Source organism: Brachycentrus maculatus, unplaced genomic scaffold (assembly GCF_059751285.1).
Source record: "Brachycentrus maculatus isolate JH-2025_06_01 unplaced genomic scaffold, ASM5975128v1 h1tg000141l, whole genome shotgun sequence".
In the NCBI taxonomy this organism is placed as follows: domain Eukaryota; kingdom Metazoa; phylum Arthropoda; class Insecta; order Trichoptera; family Brachycentridae; genus Brachycentrus; species Brachycentrus maculatus.
The window spans coordinates 27009-47765 of record NW_028280894.1 but is presented as its reverse complement, the minus strand read 5'-3'; the positions used below and the strand labels follow the sequence as shown (position 1 = coordinate 47765).

The window sequence follows — 20757 nt, the reverse complement described above, 5'->3', positions numbered from 1 at the left end:
CTCCGCGAAGCGCACGCAGCGCCGCCGGGACCGGTCCCGCGGGGGGACCCTCCCCTGCCGCCGGCCCGGACGGCCCGACCGGCGGCCCTGGCTGGGTGCGCCGACCGAAGTGACAAAAACGGTCGATTTTTCAGTTTGCGCCACGCACACCGCACAGTACAGACAGTCCACCGCGACTCCTCTGCTCCACTCTACGCCGCATCTATTCCGAGATAAGAAGAGACAATGCCGCCCAAGACGAGCGGAAAGGCAGCCAAGAAGTCGGGCAAGGCCCAGAAGAACATCTCCAAGGGGGACAAGAAGAAGTCGAAGCGCAGGAGGAAGGAGAGCTACGCCATCTACATCTACAAGGTGCTCAAGCAGGTGCATCCCGACACCGGAATCTCCAGTAAGGCGATGAGCATCATGAACAGCTTCGTGAACGACATCTTCGAGCGCATCGCCGCCGAGGCGTCCCGTCTCGCCCACTACAACAAGAGGTCGACGATCACCAGCAGGGAGATCCAGACCGCCGTCAGGCTGCTGCTGCCCGGGGAGCTGGCCAAGCACGCCGTCAGCGAGGGCACCAAGGCCGTCACCAAGTACACCAGCTCCAAGTAGGCGCCAGCGCCAGCGCCAGCGCGTTGAAACACGACGCGACACGCACACGGACGCGCGATATTCGTCTGCACCGAATATTGTAATCTATACACACCGACATCGTCATCATCATAATAATCATCGACATCAACAGCGCCGTCGTCGTCTACGTTAAACCATCTAATACAGCGCAATTAACAAAGGTCCTTATCAGGACCACCACACGAATAATCCAAATACTTACTGCAAATATATTATACTATAGACAGATGTGTGTGTAAATAATAACTACGATAATAGAACGAGAAGCGCAACAGTGATAAGCGCCCCGTAACGGATCGCGCAACCGGCCGCGCCGCGGTGCGCGGCGATTGCCTATCGCACGATTAGCCGGGCGTCCGATCAAAATTGTCCTTTTTTTATATAAAAAATCATATACGTACGCATGTATATTATATATATACACATTTTTTTCTCCTTCTTTTTATTTGGCCGTTGTTTCGGTTGCAAAATTGCTGTCACCTTTCGCAGTTTTTTGTTTTTGGTTTTTTTTTTTTCCCCGAGCGGAACTGCTGTGATTTTTTTTTGAGTTCTCTCTGGTCGTAACAGCTGTCACCTTCTTCTTCTTCTTCAGTTTTAGGGCGAAACAGCTGTCACCCTTTTCAGGCGAAACAGCTGTCACCCTTTTGCTGTCACTTTCATTTCTTTTATGTTTTTTTTTTTTTGACTCCCAAATTTGCGTCGCGTATTATGATATGTACATTTATATAAACATGAATACAATTCAGGAAAGGATAGAGAGAGAGAGCGAGAGTGAAAAAAAATCAATGATTTCTACGTACTATCATCGTGTGCGGATACTCCGCTCCCTTGCGGTTCTCGAAGCCGTACGATTCTATCATACTATCGTACGTACGGTGCCATATCCTCGAGGGCCTCTTCGACATGTCACCTTACCTAGTCATTTTTTTTTTTTTTTTTTTTTCCCCCTTTCCTTCGCTTCTTCTTCATTCTTTATGCATACTAATATACACCTGACAACTATTCTCATTACAAATACCATTTCCGATCACCTACCGAACTCGCCCCGACATTCGACATACATACATACACATCTTCAACAGTAGATACACGTTTTTATTTTTCATATTTCATTTAATACATATTCCTATTATCACATATTGTTATTATTGTTCTTCTTCACGCGTATCATCGTCATCGTCGTCATCGTCGGTCGTACGCACCGCTACGGCGACACGAATCATCATCATCGTCGCATCTCACCCGATTATATATCATCATCATCCCGATTTCGATTTTTTTTTTTTTTTTTTTTTTTTTTATAAGTCGATGACGTTTCACTTTTTACAGAACGAGCCTACTACTGCGCGCGGAGCTCGCGTCTCGAGGACCGCCAATAGCGTGCGTCGATTTGGGCATAGACTAGAATCGACCTATTATTTCTACGTATTTTAAAGTTCTTCTGTTGGTCTTCTGACCAATATGTGACATTTCCGTCGTCGAAACGCTCGAACTGACTGTCAAACGAAAACAAACTGCGGCTTGTTGCATTTACCAGACGCCCGAACTAGGTGAAGTTCCTCGATTTACATTTCAGTGAGAATGTTTGAGGGACTAGAAGTGTCGCGGGCGGTCTGCCGTCCGCGGGCAGCGCGCGGCGGGAGGAAGGAGGTGCCTCCAAGGTACCGGGAATCTTCCCATTTCTGTATTCAATATATTTATTTATATGATGATGGAAGGATTGCCTCTATTCGCTTTACTTACTGTCTCGATTGGGTTTTTATTTTCCTGTTAATTAGTCTTCAGGAATTTCTGGAATCCAATCGACTGGATAAGTTCTTTTGTTAGTCGGGAACTCTCTCGAAATGTTATTTCAGATCCATCCGAGAAGTCGGGCAGTATGGAGAGGATACCGGGCCCGGGCTCGCGCAGTACACACCTGTACACGGGACGCGGAGCCCGCGCACGCCCAAGTCAACAGTCCGGAAGCTATGTACGGTACATTTGATCGCCGATTCGGGCGTTGTAACTTTACTCCGAGTCGCTTTGACTCTTTCCCTACCTGTTATTCCTCGTCCGCGCAGTGGCGATGTCCTTCAGCGTGAACTCTTTCTCTAGCGTCATCCTTTTCCTTCGGACCGAAATCGTGAAAATGTAGGAGTGTTTCCCCAGAATATGCAGTACTGCATTTTGTGTATGTGTCGTTATTTGTGAAAGGGATCCGAAATAGTGTCGAAATAATGGTCGAGTGGAGATGCGACGACTGACCGTTCTCCGTACGGGTCTTTGCGCCGTTCCGTGTCTGTCCGCCGTGCCGGTGGGGGTTGCGGGCGTCCGCGTACCGGCCGACGTCGAGTCAGAATCGGATCTAGCCGACTAGTCGAACTAAACACCGATCCCTTTCACTGCCCGCACCGGGGTGCTTCGGTAAAATTTGGCGAAGGATTTACAAACTTGTATTTATTTAGATCGGCAGTGACGGGTATATCGAAAGCTTTTAAATGTAAATTTACAGTAAAATCGGGATACAATTTTATATTATTTCACATTTTCAATAAATTTCGCAACTTTTGCGAGAGCAAAAGATCTGCCGGGAAGCCGAGATGCTTCTGTATCAGATCTGGGCATGCGGTGGGACAGCTTTCGATAGTACTGCATTCACATTCAATACACACAAGTACACTTGTATGTATTATTTGCCGATGAATTCGACAGAAAATATGGTAAATCACCCAAATACCCCTACACGAAGGAAGAGTACCTACTTCATTCCGTTTACATGAAAATGAATCGATAGTGTTTCCAACTGTAAATAATACTTTACGAAGGCATAAAGCTGTCTACAATGGAAATAACTGTGCGAAAACTGGCTACTCTTTTTTATTTAATTAACTTTATCCGACTGATTGCTAATTGCGTGCGTTTCTCTTCCGTATAACACTTTGCTCCACTAGAAAACAATTTTTCCTAAAATGTCCCCTTTCAAGCGCACATTCCTTTGCAACAATCGGGTGAGAGTTGCCCGATGTACGGTGAGAGTTGCCCGATGTACGGTGAGAGTTGCCCGACGTGCGGGTGAGAGTTGCCCGATGTACGGTGAGAGTTGCCCGACGTGCGGTGAGAGTTGCCCGACGTGCGGTGAGAGTTGCTCGACGTGCGGGCATCGACATCATCTAGTGGCAAAAAACCGCAGATACTTTTTATACGACCTATAATAAGTGTGTAAAAATTAAAGCCAATAAAATATCTGGGAGTAACGTTAACTTAAATGGACAAATTATTAACTAACTTAGATATTTGAGCTCCGCTTTCAAACGTTTATCCGGTCATGTCCAAACACCGACTAAATGGTCTACCGCGCCCTCCTACACTCCTCTCTGGAGGGAGGGAGCCCGATGAAAGCCTTCAGGAACAGTACAAAAACTTAGTTCACTTTTCCATCCTACCGATTACTTCAGGAAGCTGAATTTTTGGAACTACTAACCTCGTAGATTGCCAACGGTGTCTAAATTTATATATGTCAGCTTCGCCGAGATAAGCATTATCAATCAAATTGTGAAAGGTGTGTCGAGATGGTTCGGTACGAGTGAGGAAAGAACGGTTAAATAATTTTACGAGGCAAATGTAGTTGGAAAAAGAAGCACAGGAAGACTGAGGAAAACTAGGCACAATCAGGTATGTCGAATATGCATGAATGAGGAAGAGGCGAAGAATGTTTACAAAGACAGAGTGGTGTGGCGTTGGATTCGTCATGGATGGTTAGTCAGCAAAAACCCTTTTCAGCCTCTATCTGACTTAATGCATATCGGGTAAGAACATATCCATCTTGTCTGCAATGCGTCGTGCCATCTTTCCTACCGAATGTCGACAGTTCTGTCCTCCATTCTCCGAGCAGTGGAGTTTTGTCCCCGACGTGCCGGGCGAGCTCCTCCGAGCGGGCTCCGGGAGCAGCGGCGAGCGCTACGAGCGGCCCGCGCGGGCGCAGCGCAGAGCCAGCACGATGCGGGGCTATAGTCAGTTTATGCCTTACATACTAGCGCGAATGATATTCTGTTCAGATCTCCGAGCGAAGTTAACGGCTCCGATATTTCAAAAGTATTCCAGTACTAGTAAGTAAAATCGTAATGAATTTGTTTCGCTCATCCTCGGCTCCTGCATGACAGGATTTCTCAACGTCACAGTTGACAGATTTCCTGTAGCTCCCTATATCTCGTAAAATAGTGCAAAAATCTTATTTTTCTGTAATTTTTCGAGTAAAATAATAAAAGAAATTATACAAAAATGAAGTATTTTTTTTATTGAGGCGGATACCGCCTAGATTTTTTTTTTGAAATGTCCAATTGACTCTGAAATCTAGCTACGGCTTATGCAACGCCACTTATGATCCTACTCAGGCTTCAACTTTTTAAGTTTTATGGCCCGTGCCTACTCGTGAGTGGGTTTACTTCTTCTTATTTTAGGACTAGGTCCTGTCATTCTCGGGTCGCTCCTGGGAGGGGGAAGACCGGCTATCCTTCCATCCTTTAGGTGGTCTTCCCGGGGGTCTGATGATTTACTCTTTATGTTGAAATTTCACGCAATTCACGAATGAGTGAAAATTCTAGGCAAAAACACTCTTTCAGACCTAGAAGATTTCTCTTCCGTACGCTACTCATACTGACTGAGAACAGTGACAACAATAAAAACAATAAACATATGTTTTGAATAAGTTTATTCTTTCACAGTTATTTATTTGAACATAGAAAATAAGCACTTACATAGCCCAAACTATGCGTAACAATTCAATTTCAAATTCATTTCATTCAATAATAAAAAACAAATTTATAAACCTTTGACACGCATCATAAACCTCAGCCTACAAGAAGGCCAGAATCAATCACTAATTATTGACCGATATCTCTCATATGAAACACCTATGTTTTACCAAATTTTACCTATAAAATCATTGAAAAAATCATCAAAAAAGACTGTCCACATGAATATTGTAACGAACCAGACGAAATGAGGTCCACAAAAGGACCACATTTGTAATATAGTCATAATTATTATAAATGTACCAATTGTAAGCGAGAGGCTGTTCCTAAATAAATGGTTTGCATTGCCACAGAGGAACAGCTCTCGCAATAAACAGGATTTAGTTTAAGATAGTATAGAGATTACTATAATACCGTGATTGATCGCGCAAATAGGGACATGAAGATCCTAAAGTCCCGGTTTCACACTAATCTATCATCTCTAAATACAGAAAAAACATTCTTTATCCCTTTTTGGATGCATAAACTCCAAATACCGACAAATAAAAAAAATACTATTCGCAATAGTGATTGCGGGGATTCTAATTGTAAAAATATTCCGTTTTATGTCCAAAAAAGAGATAAAATACCTAGGTGTAATAATAGATCAACACTTGAAATACCAGTCACATTAGTAAACTAGTAAAACAAATATATATATATTTATTTATTAGAATTCTAAACATACTGAACATGGACAACCTAAAAAGAGTTTACTATGCTATAGTACGCTCACTACTGCAGTATAACATAGTTGGATGGGGAGGTACTTACAACAACATACTGAACTCTGTGAAAATAGTACAGAAAACAATAATTAAAGTTATTTTTAAAAAATATATCCAACAAAATTATTCTTTACAAAAGTCCCAAACATTGAAACCATTTTTTTTAAATAACACAATTTTTCAATTACTAAAGGATGACAAATATTTGAATTAAAAAAAAGTTTATCTTGGAGATTCTGAAATCATTTTTCAACTCCAAATTGTAATACTAAACAATTTCAACAAAACTTCAAATATTTGGCAATTAGATATTTCAATAAGCTCCCTTAAGAAATTCAAAAATAGAAGATACAAAAATTAATGCCCATTACATATAAATCTTGAAAAAAAATATAAAAAAGACTATTATACCATTAATTATATAAAACATTAGACCTCGAGTGTAAGTCCCTCTCCGAGCGCAAGAGCTCAGTCTCTTTTTTGGAGAGGCACAGCGAATCTAAAACATTAAGTTTGCCATATGTATAAATGTTTACAAATTGTATTATGTTATACTTAAAAATGTAACTATATTAAATTAAATAAAAAAAAACAAAAAACAGGCCAAAATATGCGTAGCAATTACATTTGAACAGTTTAAAATTAATTTAAATACTTCTTCATACAGTTATTTGATAGTCAGTCCCTGTCGTTTTCTTTCCTTGACCCGTCAGGCATTATCCGTAACAATAAAAAAGATATCTTTTTATTGGTAAACAATATATACATAAATTGGTAGACAGAATAAAGGTAAACAAATGACCGTTCTATCGTCAAATATTAAAACCTATTTCTGATAATTTATTTTTGCAACAGCTGTAACGGACCAGATGAACACGAGGTCCACAAAAGGACCGCATTTATAAAATAGGCGATATGGTTGTGAATGCACCCGATTCGTAAGCGAGAGGCTGTTCCTAATAAAGGATTTTTGTATTGCCACTGTAACAAACCAGATGAAAGTGAGGTCCACAAAAGGACCACATTTGTAAAATAGTTGGATATTGTTATAAATGTACCCGACTTGTAAGCGAGAGGCTGTTCCTAAATAAGCGATTGTATCGCCACAGAGGAACAGCCCTCGCAATAGGCATGATTTAGTTTTTAAGATAGATATAGAGACTATTTATATTTGTATGGGATATAATACGGAGCGACTCCGTCCGAGCAGCCGTCCCCATATTGAAACCCGCCAGACTGAGCGGGGAAAGGGGGCGTGGCTCCCACTACTTACGCTGGGGCCAACGGGAACCCAGCAGAAAAGTGGTGGGGGCCGCGCACGTAGGCAATAGGGGGACCGGCCCGGCGGATTAGCTCCGTATGGATATAAATATGTGTGTCATTTTGAAATAAATCATTCCATCCTGGACGACCGAACATGGTGTTATTATTTCTCCGCTCGCTCTACCCTTTGCTACTCTACTGGATTCTCCCCCTGGACTTGACCCATCGCAACGACCACGGACTACGAACCAGTATACACCTCGACCTACGCATCGGAACCGGATTTGAGAGATATTTATTTGTAAATATTCTCACCTTTCGCCGCAGGACTTCAGAACTTGTAGGATTTACGCCCCCAGAAGCAAAGCGCTGCAGAAGACACACCGCACCTATCTACAGTTCAAAGTGTGAGGTTCGGCTTCGATAACGCGTCTCTCATGTTCCCGATCGACACTCCAGTGCTTCAAGAGGACGGTCAAAAGAGAAAGCCGAAAGAGTCCTGGGTTTAATATGGAACCCCAGGAGCGACACGTTTCTCTTGGAATATGGGATCCAGATGGCCTCGATCCCCAAGAAACCCACCATGCGCCAAATGTTGAGCGCGACAATGAGTATATTTGACCCTGTCAGCTTTATTATCCCGCAGGCCGTCTGGCGTTCCGAGACGGGTCGGGATGAGACCCTGTCGCCGGAGCACTCCCAGAGGTGGTCAGAGTGGCGCCGGCTGATGGAGACCAACGAATGCGGAATCCCGAGATGTGTGCTACAGTCTAAAGGGCGACTCGTGACGCTACACATCTTCTGCGACGCATCGGAGCAGGCTTGTTGTGCGATAGCCTACTTCGTGAACGCCGGCGACGCGGCGTTCGTGATGGCCAAATCGAAAGTGGCCCCCCTGAAGCCGCTCTCCATACCGCGCCTAGAGCTACAGGCGGCACTGATGGCGGCACGGATGGCTGCCACCATCAAGAAGGAGAGTCAGGCGAGGATAGTGAGAACGATCTACTGGACTAAGTGCAGCACGGTGCTGCGTTGGATACGCAGTGATCCCCTGAAATATGCAACGTTTGTGGCCAACCGATTGGGAGAAATCGACGAGCTGACCACGCGTGAAGAATGGAAATGGGTACCTATGAAAGAAAACCCGGCAAACATTGGAACCCAGACCTTTCAAGGAACGGACTGTGGTTTGGAGGCCCACGGAAAAAATGGGGCGAACAAAGCCAAGCGCGGAGATGCTTGAAGAGAAACCAGTCCGACAGTCTGTCGGACACGCGAGGAACGAGGAGGCCCTCCCAGGTGGAGCGGTTCTCTTCCTGGACCCGGCTGGTGCACAACCGCCTGGGTATTACGGTTACGGAGGGGGGTTTGAGCTGCGCGCCGCGGAGATGCAAGCCGCGGAAAATATGTGGATAAAGAAGTCGCAAGAGAGCGCGTTTCGAGACGAACTAGAGATGCTAAGGGAGGGGAAGGGAAGCCCGCCCGGAAGCCGTCTGTACGCCGCGACGCCATTTTTGGACAGCGCCGGAATAATACCAAGGGACGCCGCTAAGAAGATAGCACGGAGAGTGCCAGACCTGTGAAACAAACCGGAGCAGGCCGAGAATCTCATTGATGGGACAACCACCCGCATCCAGACTTGCGTACGGCGCGCCGCCCTTTGCGCACTGCACGGTGGATTTCTTCGGGCCGATAGCCGTGACTGTCGGCCGAAGACGAGAAAAACGCTATGGCGTTCTCTTCACGAGTATGGTCACACGCGCCATCCACCTGAAACTCGCGTCCTCACTGCAAGCGGACACCACGATAATGGCGATCAGGCGGACGATATCCCGGAGAGGATGCCCCATCGCCTTATACTCCGACAACGGGACCAATTTTCACGGCGCGGACAAAGAGATGCGCGTAGCGTGACGGAACTCCAAAGTGACAAAAAATTGTTGGCGGAACTGACGATCCGCAATATAAGATGGGAGTATATCCCACCATCCTCCCCCCACATGGGGGGGGCACGGGAGAGGCTCGTTAGATCAGTGAAGCGAGCACTCGGAGCAATCCTAAATGAGCAGGCTCCGAAGGAGGAGACCTTGAAAACTATACTCGCTGAGGGAGTATTCAATTAATAACCGTCCACTGACGCAGGTAACTCTGCGGCCCGAGGAAGACGTACCCCTCACCCCGAACCACCTGCTCATCGGAACCGCTAGCGCGCACCCCACGCTGGCGCATCACAACGAAGACGTCGAAGGAGCCTGCCTTCGCAAACAGTGGCGAATTGCACAGAGATCCGCGGATATGTTCTGGCGCCGTTGGCTGCGAGAATACCTTCCCACGTTGGCGTGATCCAGCGCCCCCGATCCAGAAGAACGATATGGTCGTGACTGTTGACCCCAACCTGCCGAGGAACTGATGGCCGCGTGGTATAGTGACCCGAGCCGACCAAGCAGCAGACGGCCAAGTGCGCGTCGTGGAGATCAAGACCCCCAGGGGGGTTTACACCAGACCGGCCGCAAAGATCGCAGTAATAAGACAAGGCGCTTGACCCGTCCCGGAGACTTCAGGCGCAGACCAGCTGCACGGGGGGAGTGTTACGGACAGATCGCATGCCCCGTGCGGCGGCCTGGAAAAGGACTTTTGAGATTTGATACACACTTTAGATATAAGGAAAATGTTAGATCTATAATGTATAATGTGTCTAGCGATCCCCTGAGATATGCAACGTTTGTGGCCAACCGATTGGGAGAAATCGATGAGCTGATTAGCGTGAAGAATGGAAATGGGTACCTATGAAAGAAAACCCGGCAGACATTGGAACCCGCGACAAGGGGAACCCAGACCTTTCAAGGAACAGATTGTGGTTTGGAGGCCCACGTTTTTTGAAGGAAAAAGAAGCAGAAAGGCCCGCGGAAAAAATGGGGCGAACAAAGCCGAGCGCAGAGATGCTTGAAGAGAAACCGGTCCGACAGAACTCTTTATCAGCATATGATTTTTTCATATTTTTCTCTAGTTTAGTAAAAATCACCTGTTGCGGACATCTGGCCCTCGGCGAATGTATCAAGAAAGACTATATATGTTGGATAAATAGACTTTGTATTTAATTTGATGTGTTCCGTACGGGGCAAATGCGTCGACTGAGCCCCGCTCCCCCGGAAGGGAAAGCGGGGAGCGCGGTCACCCGCGGAGAGGGGCCTGTACGGATGAAGTCTCGGATAACGGTATGATCCCGTTATCCGAGTAACGGTACTTTACCGTTATGCAGCGCCGACACGGTATGAAACCGTGCCGGCTGTAGAAACTCATTTTGTGAGTCGAGGAGAACCCCGCCGAAGAGGCCCCTGCTGAGGGGACCCTCACTCGGGACGCGGCGCCAGCCGCAGACATCCTACCACTACACGGAGGAGACTCATCATCGGCATCATCACCGGCGATGACGACAGACCCGAGCCGGCGCGAGTTGCTACGCCAGGCGACAGAAACAGATGAGAAACGGAGAGATACAGATAAGCGGATAAAAGAACCGATTGCCGCTCTCGTTGAGGTATCACACGCTGTACCCGCTATCAGCGCCTCCGTAGGGGACGCCACCACCGCAGCGCCAGGCAGCGAAGAGGCTCACGCTGGCTGGAGGCCCCCCCCGATTCGACCCCTGGGAAGGGGCGCCGACACGAATGGAGAATATACGCAGATTACAGACGGCGCTGTCTGGGACCGCGCGGCGGACAGTGGAGTACCTAATACTGGACCCGAGGAACGCGACCGAAGTCATGCGCATCTTGGAGGGCCGTTTCGGAAGCCCCAGTGCCGTTGTGAGGGACCAGAAGTGGGTGCCTACAAAAGACAACCCTGCGGATATAGGCACAAGGGGAAAGGGCGCGCCAGACCTGACCAGAGAAGGACTGTGGTTTAATGGACCCCGATTCATCAAGGAGCCTGAGGCACGTTGGCCGATCGAAAAGGCACTCACCGTTCCAGCGAGAGACTCCTCGGAGGAAAGACCAGCACACCATGTCACCGGACACCTAAACAAGGACGAGGCCCTCCCCTTATTAGAACGCTTCTCTTCGTGGCACCGACTGATAAGGACCACAGCTTGGGTCCTACGCTTTATCCAAAGATGCCGCCCTCACGATGAAATAACGCAAGAACCGGGCGGACGGTCAGAGCTTCGTGCGTCGGAAGTCAAGGACGCGGAGGTCCTGTGGATCAAGCGGCCAAGAAAACCCTGGAGCTCGACGCCCCAATTATCCTCGATGGTAAGTGCGATTACGCAAAGTTGCTTATCCGCCATTATTACCACATGGGCCGTCACGCTGGAACCGAGAGAATCATGGCAGATTTACGGACGCGTTTTTTCATCCTACGACTGCAGAGCGCGACGAAGAAAATAGGAAGGGAATGCCAGCGCTGCATCCTTATGCGCAGTAAACCGAGGCAACCCCTGATGGGGCAGCTCCCGCCAGCAAGGATGGCCTACAGGCTGCCCCCCTTCACGCACTGCGGCCTCGATTTCTTCGGCCCTATGGCGGTAACGGTCGGGAGGCGACGAGAGAAGCGTTACGGAGCGCTGTTCGCGTGCCTGACAACGCGTGCCGCGCACGTAGAGCCGGTCGCATCACTAGAGAGCGACGCGACCATCATGGCGATACAGCGGATGGGAGCCCGCCGAGGACGGCCCCAGATCTTCTACTCTGATAACGGGACGAATTTCCACGGCGCGGATCGCGAGCTACGCAGCGCCGTAGAGGAATTGCAGCAGGATCCTAAACTGTTGGCCGAGCTTTCGACACGAAAAATAGAATGGAAGTTCACACCGCCGGCGGCTCCCCACACGGGGGGAGCGCGGGAGAGGCTCGATAGATCGGTTAAACGAGCCTTCCGCGCCACTCTGAAAGAGCAGGCCCCGCAAGAGGAAGTACTGCGCACAATCTCGGCCGAAGCGGAGTACACTGTAAATAATCATCCGGTGACGCATGTATCGAATTCAGAACTTGTGGGATTTACGCCCCCAGAAGCGAAGCGCTGCAGAAGACACACCGCACCTATCTACAGTTCAAAGTGTGAGGTTTGGTTTGGTGTGAGGTTATTAGGTCGTGGGTCATCGGGCGGGCAGTGCTGAATACGCGGGCCAAACGGAACCATCGTTTAAAATAAGAATAAACCGACACGTCCAAAGTTGGAGAAATAAAAAAGAAAACTCCACTTTTGCAAACCAATTAATAGAGTCAAATCGTGATTTTGATAAAGATATTAATGTAAAAATCTTACACAAATGTTGTAACGGACCAGACAAAATGAGGTCCGAAAAAGGACCACATTTGTAATATAGTCATAATTATTATAAATGTACCAATTGTAAGCGAGAGGCTGTTCCTAAATAAATGGTTTGCATTGCCACAGAGGAACAGCCCTCGCAATAAACAGGATTTAGTTTAAGATAGTATAGAGATTATTTGTATTGTAAGGGATATAATACGGAGCGACACCGCCGAGCAGCCGTCCCCATATTGAAAGCCGCCAGACTGAGCGGGGAAAGGGGGCGTGGCTACCACTACTTACGCTGTGGCCAACGGGAACCCAGCAGAAAAGTGGCGGGGGCCGCGCACGTAGGCAATAGGGGGACCAGCCCGGCGGATTAGCTCCGTATGGATATAAATATGTGTATCTTCTTAAATAAATTCATTCCATTCACGACGACGACGCGGCCGCTTACCGTCGAGCAGTACGGACCTCGCTCGCTCCACTCCGCTCCGCTAAGCTGCCCGACCGCCTTGAAGCAATCACGCCGCTGCCCGGAAAGTTTAAAAACCCGCCGCCCGTTTATTTCCTTCGCGTGTGAAATCGTGAAATCGTGTTACCTTCGCGTGTGAAATTCCCGTGTTACCTTCGCGCGTGAAGTTATCAGTGACATTGACACTCAATCATTGTTATCCGCGACCTAGTATCGTCTCTCAGAGTAACGGACAAGAGCGCCTCCTGAAAGACGAGTAAGGATCTCGACTCCCGACACTCGGAGAGTCACGCAGGCCGCGATAACAGTGATTCGATAATTGTGATAGACACTACAGTGCATCACCAAGACCTCCAGCCGCTCGGTGAGTTAACTTTATTTGACTTGTTTCGATTGGCTCAGGTATTTTTCATTAAAAAGAGAGCATAGGAATCCTCCTCCCCATGTAGGGCGCCTCACGCCATCCACAATGCCCCCCCCCCAACTCGACCGAAACGACAGTCCGACCGAGTACGAGTCGGACTTAGACGACTTTCTAGGTGCCCGTGAGCACCGCGATCTCTCCCCTAAGGAGAAATCGCACCTTATCAAACTATGCCTACAAAGGCATAGAGAGGAGAAGAGGCGGAAAACGGACTCCGCCTCCTCTTCAGAATACTCGTCGGATGAAAGTTCGTCCGACGAGGTTCGTACACCGACCAACTCGCCGACGCGCCGACGTCGCGCACCGTCCCCCGTCGCCTCCGCCTCCACCTCGATGGAATGGGTCACCATTCAGTCACGAAAGAGGAACCGTCCCTCTCCGCCCGCCTCACCCAAGAAGGCGAAATCTCCACCCCCAAAACGGGACCGCGCTAGCCCCGCGTCCCTGCGACCGATCACCCCCGCGCCCGTACCGACCACCCCCGCACCGATCTACCCCGCGCCCGCGCCCGTACCGACAATGCGATCTAACTCTCCCGTGACGGCTTCTCAAATAGATTCGGCAATCCCCGATCCGACCCCCGTGCCCTCGCGAATTCCCCCCATTGTCCTCCACAAAAAGGACAACTGGAGGGCCCTCGCAAAGTCAATGGAGACCCGTGGAATTGACTTCACGGCAAAAAATAGGGGCGAAACCCTCTGGGTCTTCGTCAAAACACCGCGTGACCACCATAAGGTCACAAAGATGCTGATGGAGCAGAATGTAGACCATCACTCTTTCCGTCTTCCCGGCGAAAAGCCGCTGAAGATTGTCCTGCGCGGAATACCCGAAACGGTAGAAGCGCAGGACGTAGTAAACGAATTGGCCTCAAAGTACGAGGTCATATCCGTACACCGGATGAGAACGGGCGGCAACCGCAAGCCGATCCCGCTCATGCTCGTGAACCTGAGGCACACCGATGCCTCCAAGAAGATCTTCACGGATCTTCAAACAATCCTGCACCTCAGGATCAACGTTGAGAGACTACGCTCCCGCCCCCGTATGGGCCAATGTTTTAAATGTCAAACATACGGACACTCAGCGTCGTGCTGCAACGCCCAGCCGCGCTGTGTATAATGCGGAGCCGGACACGCTTCCGCCGCATGCAAGAAACCGCGCGAAACGCCGGCGAAATGCGCCCTGTGCGACGGCCCGCACACGGCAAACTACAAAGGCTGCCCCGCCAAACCCACCCCAAAACCGGCTCAGAGGCGTGAACACCGCCAAACACGCGGCCAAACTCTCACCACCCCCCGACCTACCACCACCCACACCACCCCCAGACCCACCCAACCCTCTCCCCAATCATACTACTGTCCCCCGCACCCCTCTCCCCCCGTACCGCAATGGCCCGCACCCGCTTACGCGACGCACCTCAGGGACATCAGGCGTCCCCAACACCGGCGCCCCCAACCCCCGCGTCCCCAACACCCGCACCCCCAACCCCCGCGTCCCCAACCCGCGTCCGCCGACACACGCACCGCCCGTCACCCCGCCCCCCCTCCACTGGAGGCGCTCACAGCTGCAGCGCAACAGCTAGCGACCTTCATGGCTTCAGCATCTGAGATGTTGAACCACATCAACGCGCTAATTAGCCAGAAAAACTTTCAACCCGGAAGCCCTTCAGGCAGCGTTCTGGAACGCTAACGGTCAAGTGAAGGCCCATAAGACAGAAATCACCGAATTTCTGTCCGAGTACAACCTAGACGTCCTGCTCATAAATGAATCATGGCTCAAACCCAGCGACAAAATTAGCTTTCCCAACTACGTCACGTATCGTACCGATCGCACGCACACCCGAGGAGGTGGCACCGCGATAATAATAAAGAATTCGATCGACCATTGCCACTTCGACTCCGCGACTAACGACAATATTGAAACCACCGCGGTCGTCATAAGTACAAAAAACTCCGGACCACTCAAACTCGTAGCCGCCTACACCCCGCCGAAAAGGCACCTCATCGCGGAGGACCTGGACAAAGTGTTCACCGACGACACTCCGACAATCCTCGCAGGAGACCTGAATGCTAAGCACGCCTCCTGGCACAGTAGATTCAACAATCAAAAAGGTAGGAGTTTGTTCGACTACTCGATTCACTCCTCGGTCGTCGTAGACGCACCGGACGTCCCGACGCTGTACCCGCATAACGGTAACCCCGACGTCATAGACATAATCGTCATGTCTAACTCGACTCACGCGTATAGCATGCAAGTGCTAAGCGAGCTCTCGTCGGACCACAACCCCGTGCTCCTCTACCTCTCCGACGGAACCTTACCCTCCGACCCCGTCGGACTGAATAGGAAGAAAGTTTCTTGGACGAAACTTCCCCGAATAGTCGAATCCATCACGATCCCCACTTCCATCCCCGACGAAGCGAGCTTAAACACGGCCGTCTCCACCCTCGTGTGTCAAATCAAAGAGGCTACCGCTGCAGCCACGGTCGAAGTCCAAATCGACAAATACCGTCCCGACCTCCCGGACGATCTGAAAAGCATCATAAGGGAGAAGAACAAAGCACGCGCCGACTGGCAAAAATACCGCGACCCGACCGACCGCAGGCGCATGAACCGACTCGCAGCACAAGCTAAAAGAGCCTTAAGCGACTTTCGCAACGATCGATGGCACGACTTCATCTCATCCCTAGACGAGGACCGCAACGCCTTCTGGAAAATTACAAAGTCCCTAAAAAGACCTAAAACGCGAATTTCCCCATTAAACGGCCCCAACGGACCAGTCTATTCCGCTGCGGAAAAGGCAGAAGCCTTCGCGGATAGCCTAGAAGCCCAGTTCACCCCGAACACCACCCACGACGATCCCTCGTTCGTCGACGAGGTTAACTTCCACGTAGAGAGACTCTTAAACTCACTCCCAGAAGGCCCCGCGATTAAATTCACCACCCCGCGCGAGGTCCAATCCATAATATCACGTCTCGAAAATAAAAAAGCTCCCGGCCCGGACGCCATTTCGAACAAAGTCCTCAAACACATTCCCCCTAAGGGAATCTGCGCAATAACAGCCATCTCAAACGCCTCATTACGTCTCCGTAAATTCCCCGCCGCATTCAAACAAGCCGACGTCATCTTGATCCCCAAACCGGGGAAGGACCCACTCGACGCGCAAAACCACCGCCCGATCAGTCTACTTCCGTGTCTCTCCAAAGTATTGGAGAAAATCATCCTCAAACGGTTGAAGGATACAGTCTCGGAAAAATCGATAATTCCGGACACGCAGCACGGCTTCAGAGCTAACCACTCTACGCTGCACCAATTACTTCGCGTGGTAGAGCAGATAACCAACGGTTTCAATACGCGCAAACACACGGCAGTGTTATCTCTAGACGTCAGTAAGGCTTTCGACAGAGTATGGCACACCGGCCTGCTATACAAAATGGACACGTTCGGAATACCCCGTTCGACCATCCAGCTGATTGCTAATTATCTAGCAAATCGCACGTTCAGAATAAAATTGAATGCGCACTTCTCGACTGAACGCCCCATCAGAGCGGGAGTCCCACAAGGCTCACTGCTAGGACCGATCCTATACAACGTATACTCGAGCGACATACCGGCTGCGCTCGACTACAACACTCAGATCGCGCAGTTCGCCGACGACACGGCAATCATGTCGAGCTCGCTGAGCGCCCTCCTGGCAAAGGAGAGAGTTCAAAAACAATGCGACGCCCTGGAAAAATGGTGCAAACAATGGCGAGTTACCATAAATCCGAGTAAAAGTGTGACCACACTTTTCACTCGCAGGAGACCGCGAACTCCTCCAAACATAACGATGTTCGGGCAATCCATCGAGGTACGCCTAACCGCCGAGCTGTACGGACCTACTTCTCGCACACCGCTCCGCTACGCTGCCCGACCACCTTGCTGCCTTACGACGAGACCCGCTACCACTTGCCGCTCTCCTGCCGCTACCGAGCCATCACTAACCGCTCAACCACCATGGAGGAGGACTCGGCGGGCCCCCGCCGAGAACACTTCTTTTGCGTCCTACCGGACGGAAGAAAACAAATCCTACCGGTAGAGTTCTACGAACTCTACCAACTTTTGACGAAGGATACTCAGGACGAGGATGCCCCCATACTAGGGATCACACACGACGGTGATCCCATGCTTGCGGGTGCGGAGGTATGGAGGCCCGCACAAAAACCGACGGCTTCTAAGAGGAGCCGACCGCCAACTCCCCCGATGGAAACGGGCAACCGTTTTGGGGAGCTCCCCGAGGTCGGAGATGCTCCGGGAGTGAGTCCTCCTCCGAAACGCCCCGCACACCGCCCTGCGACCCCCCCCGCAACGACCACCGGACCCAGCCACGCCGCCAAGACGCGGCATACGAGAATCTCGCCCGTCGTCATCTCGATGGGCGAGATGACGCACCTGCAAGTGACCTCCATCATCTCGGGGGTCACGAAGGCTTTCACTCTAAAATACGGACGGCGAGGCACCGCCCGTATACTACTTCAAAACCTAGAGGACCACAGGAGGGTCAAGGAAGAATTTGAGGTGAGGCGCCTCGAATTTCACACGTTCGCGACGGAGGAGCAGCGAACTAAGAAGGCCGTCCTCCGCGGACTGCCCAAACTGCCGCCCACCGAGATAGAAGAGGATTTCAAGATCCAGGGCTACGCCGTCAAGGTGACGGAAATGCGCACCAAAGGGGAGGCCCCCCTGTATCTGGCTCAGTTCGCGCCCGAGACGGACATGGGGAGGATGTCGGCGACCGTGAAGACCGTGTGCCACTGCATCGTCGAGATGCAGAAATACCGGTCCTCGCACCTCACGCACAGAATTTACCAGAGCACGCGAGACACTTACTTTAAAAGCGCAGTAAATATCTTACAACGCGAAATTAAAGAACAGATCACACTTCTCAAGAACGCTCTGTGGAGGAAAAAACTCGCGACATTCAGGCCCGGCCACACCGCCGTCTGGCAGGTGGCCAAGGGCCTGAAGAGAAGAGGGACGACCATCCCTCCCTTGACGATACCGGGCTCGGCCGTAGTGGCGTCTTCGGATGCTGCGAAAGCCGACATGCTCGCGGACGCATTCGAGAGAGCGTACACCGTCACGGACGGCATTGCCGATCCCGAAAAGGATCGACAAGTAAGCGCTACGCTCCTCGAACTCGAACGGTCCCGTCAAACCGACCCGGAGGAGATGAATCTCTGCTCCCCCGCAGAGCTCGCACACATCATTAGGAAACTGCGCACAAACACCGCCCCGGGGCCCGATCAAATACACAACATTCTAATCAAACAACTACCGCGGCGCGCGATTATCGAGCTGACAAAAATATACAACGCCTGCATGATCCACAGCCACTTTCCCACTGCGTGGAAACAGCCCACGGTATTGCCTTTCACCAAACCGGGAAAAGACCATACAAACCCAGCTAACTACAGACCGATCAGTCTACTCAACACTCTCAGCAAACTGCTCGAGAAAGTAATACTCACGAGACTCTGTGTAGCCGACGTAAAGAAAACGTAGATTTAGAAATAGAATTAATTAGCTTAGGGACCTCGGTATGTGTTAGCAATGTACTACCCCCTCAATAAAGACTGAAATGTGTCGCTTTCGGGGGTGGTCTTTGCCCATACCGAGGAGAGAAATAGCTCTAGGTTAGATTAAGCTATTTTTAAGATTATTATAGACTGAATAAATTGTAAAGTGTATACTGCTCTGCGGTGCGCGCTCGACTGCGCCGAAGTAGCGGAGTGGGGATGTCCTTATACGTGCTAGAGGGAGACGGTACGCGAATGCCCTCGCTCCCTCTACGCCGTGATTGGCGGACATACCCCCCTCCGCGATTGGTCAGGCACGGCCGGGCGGCGCTACGGCGAGGCACCCAGAGCGGGTATATATAGGGCTACATTCAGCTTAATAAATCAGATTTCGACCGACTACCGCTGCGTTTTCTTCTCTCCGCCCCGCTTCTTCCCGACTTCGCTGCCCGCCCGGACTCATCGCCCCTCAGGAACATTCGACCGCCGCTACCCCCTGGACTTGGACTCGGATTTACTTTGGAGCTGACTGCACCCGGACTGGACGACGACGGAGCCGCCGCGACGACCCGACGGAGCGATACCGGACTTACGACCCGGTTGCCTGCTGCGTGCAGGTTGCGACTGCCGGTGCTACATACCGATTTCGCCGGCGATCGCAAGGGATCTCTGGGCTTTCGGTGGATCTCTACGCGGGTAGATTCACCGTCGAGCGCGGCCGCGGACTGAGACTTGCCCGGCCGCTCTGCGCTGACGCCAGCACCTGCGGCATCTACAGTACTTTGTGCTGCGGCGCGATTGCCTAGTCGCCGCGTCGCGTACAATGCAAATCTATTATAACTTTATATAAAATTGTGCTCTCAATACAAAAAACCGTACAATACTTAAATTCACTCAAATTAAATTAATTTCTCAACAAAATTATATCAAATCACGGTTATCAACTCCTGCCTTGTTTTTTATATAATATAACAATTTGTATAACCTCCCACCAGTCTGATGATGTCGGTAACGACGAAACCCGGTCGCTGGTCAAATAAAAATAAAGTGGAAAAGCTAAAAATATTGGTTTTAATCTAATAATATATTAAAAAAGAAGTCATCAGACTGGACAGGAAGATGACAAATTCAGCCGCAGGCAGAAGGAACTCCGTAACTTTACCTGCTTACTTACAGATCAAACAAAAATATAAAGAAGCCATTTCTAAAGCGAAAATTAAAAGCTGGAAGGATTTTTGCACCGGACAAAACAAAGACACTGTCTGGTCCACGGTGCAAAAAATACTGAGAAACTCCCTATCGACGGACGACGATAAACCATTCACCGCACCGGAAATCAAAAACATACTAAATAAAATAGACTCGGGTAAAGCGCCGGGCCGCGATCACATCACGGCCGACATATGCCAAAAATCCCTCGAAATCATTCCCGATATCTTCCGTAGCGTCTTCGATGCGAGTCTGAGACTCGGCTGCTTCCCGGCCCTACGGAAGATAGCCAGCATCAAAACAATCCCCAAACCCGGAAAGGAAGATTACGGAAACGTAACCTCCTACAGGCCGATAGTCGCGAAAAGTCCTGGAAAAACTTTTAATCGAAAGAATCTCACGGAGATTCAATAAACTCGAGAAACTAAGTCTTAACCGATACGGATTCACGCAGCAAGAG

General features: G+C 50.0%; 1 protein-coding gene across 1 annotated transcript; it reads left to right on the top strand.

Moving 5' to 3' along the window:
* The first annotated feature begins 225 nt into the window (after window positions 1-225).
* On the top strand, window positions 226-600 carry LOC148309026 (histone H2B). Its single transcript, XM_088260670.1, has one exon. The coding sequence runs from the start codon at window positions 226-228 to the stop codon at window positions 598-600; it is 375 nt and encodes a 124-aa protein (XP_088116796.1).
* Window positions 601-20757: the final 20157 nt, after the last annotated feature.

Bases quoted from the DNA above. Each gene is read 5' to 3' on its own strand.
- LOC148309026 (XM_088260670.1), top strand. From the start codon at position 226: ATGCCGCCCAAGACGAGCGGAAAGGCAGCCAAGAAGTCGGGCAAGGCC.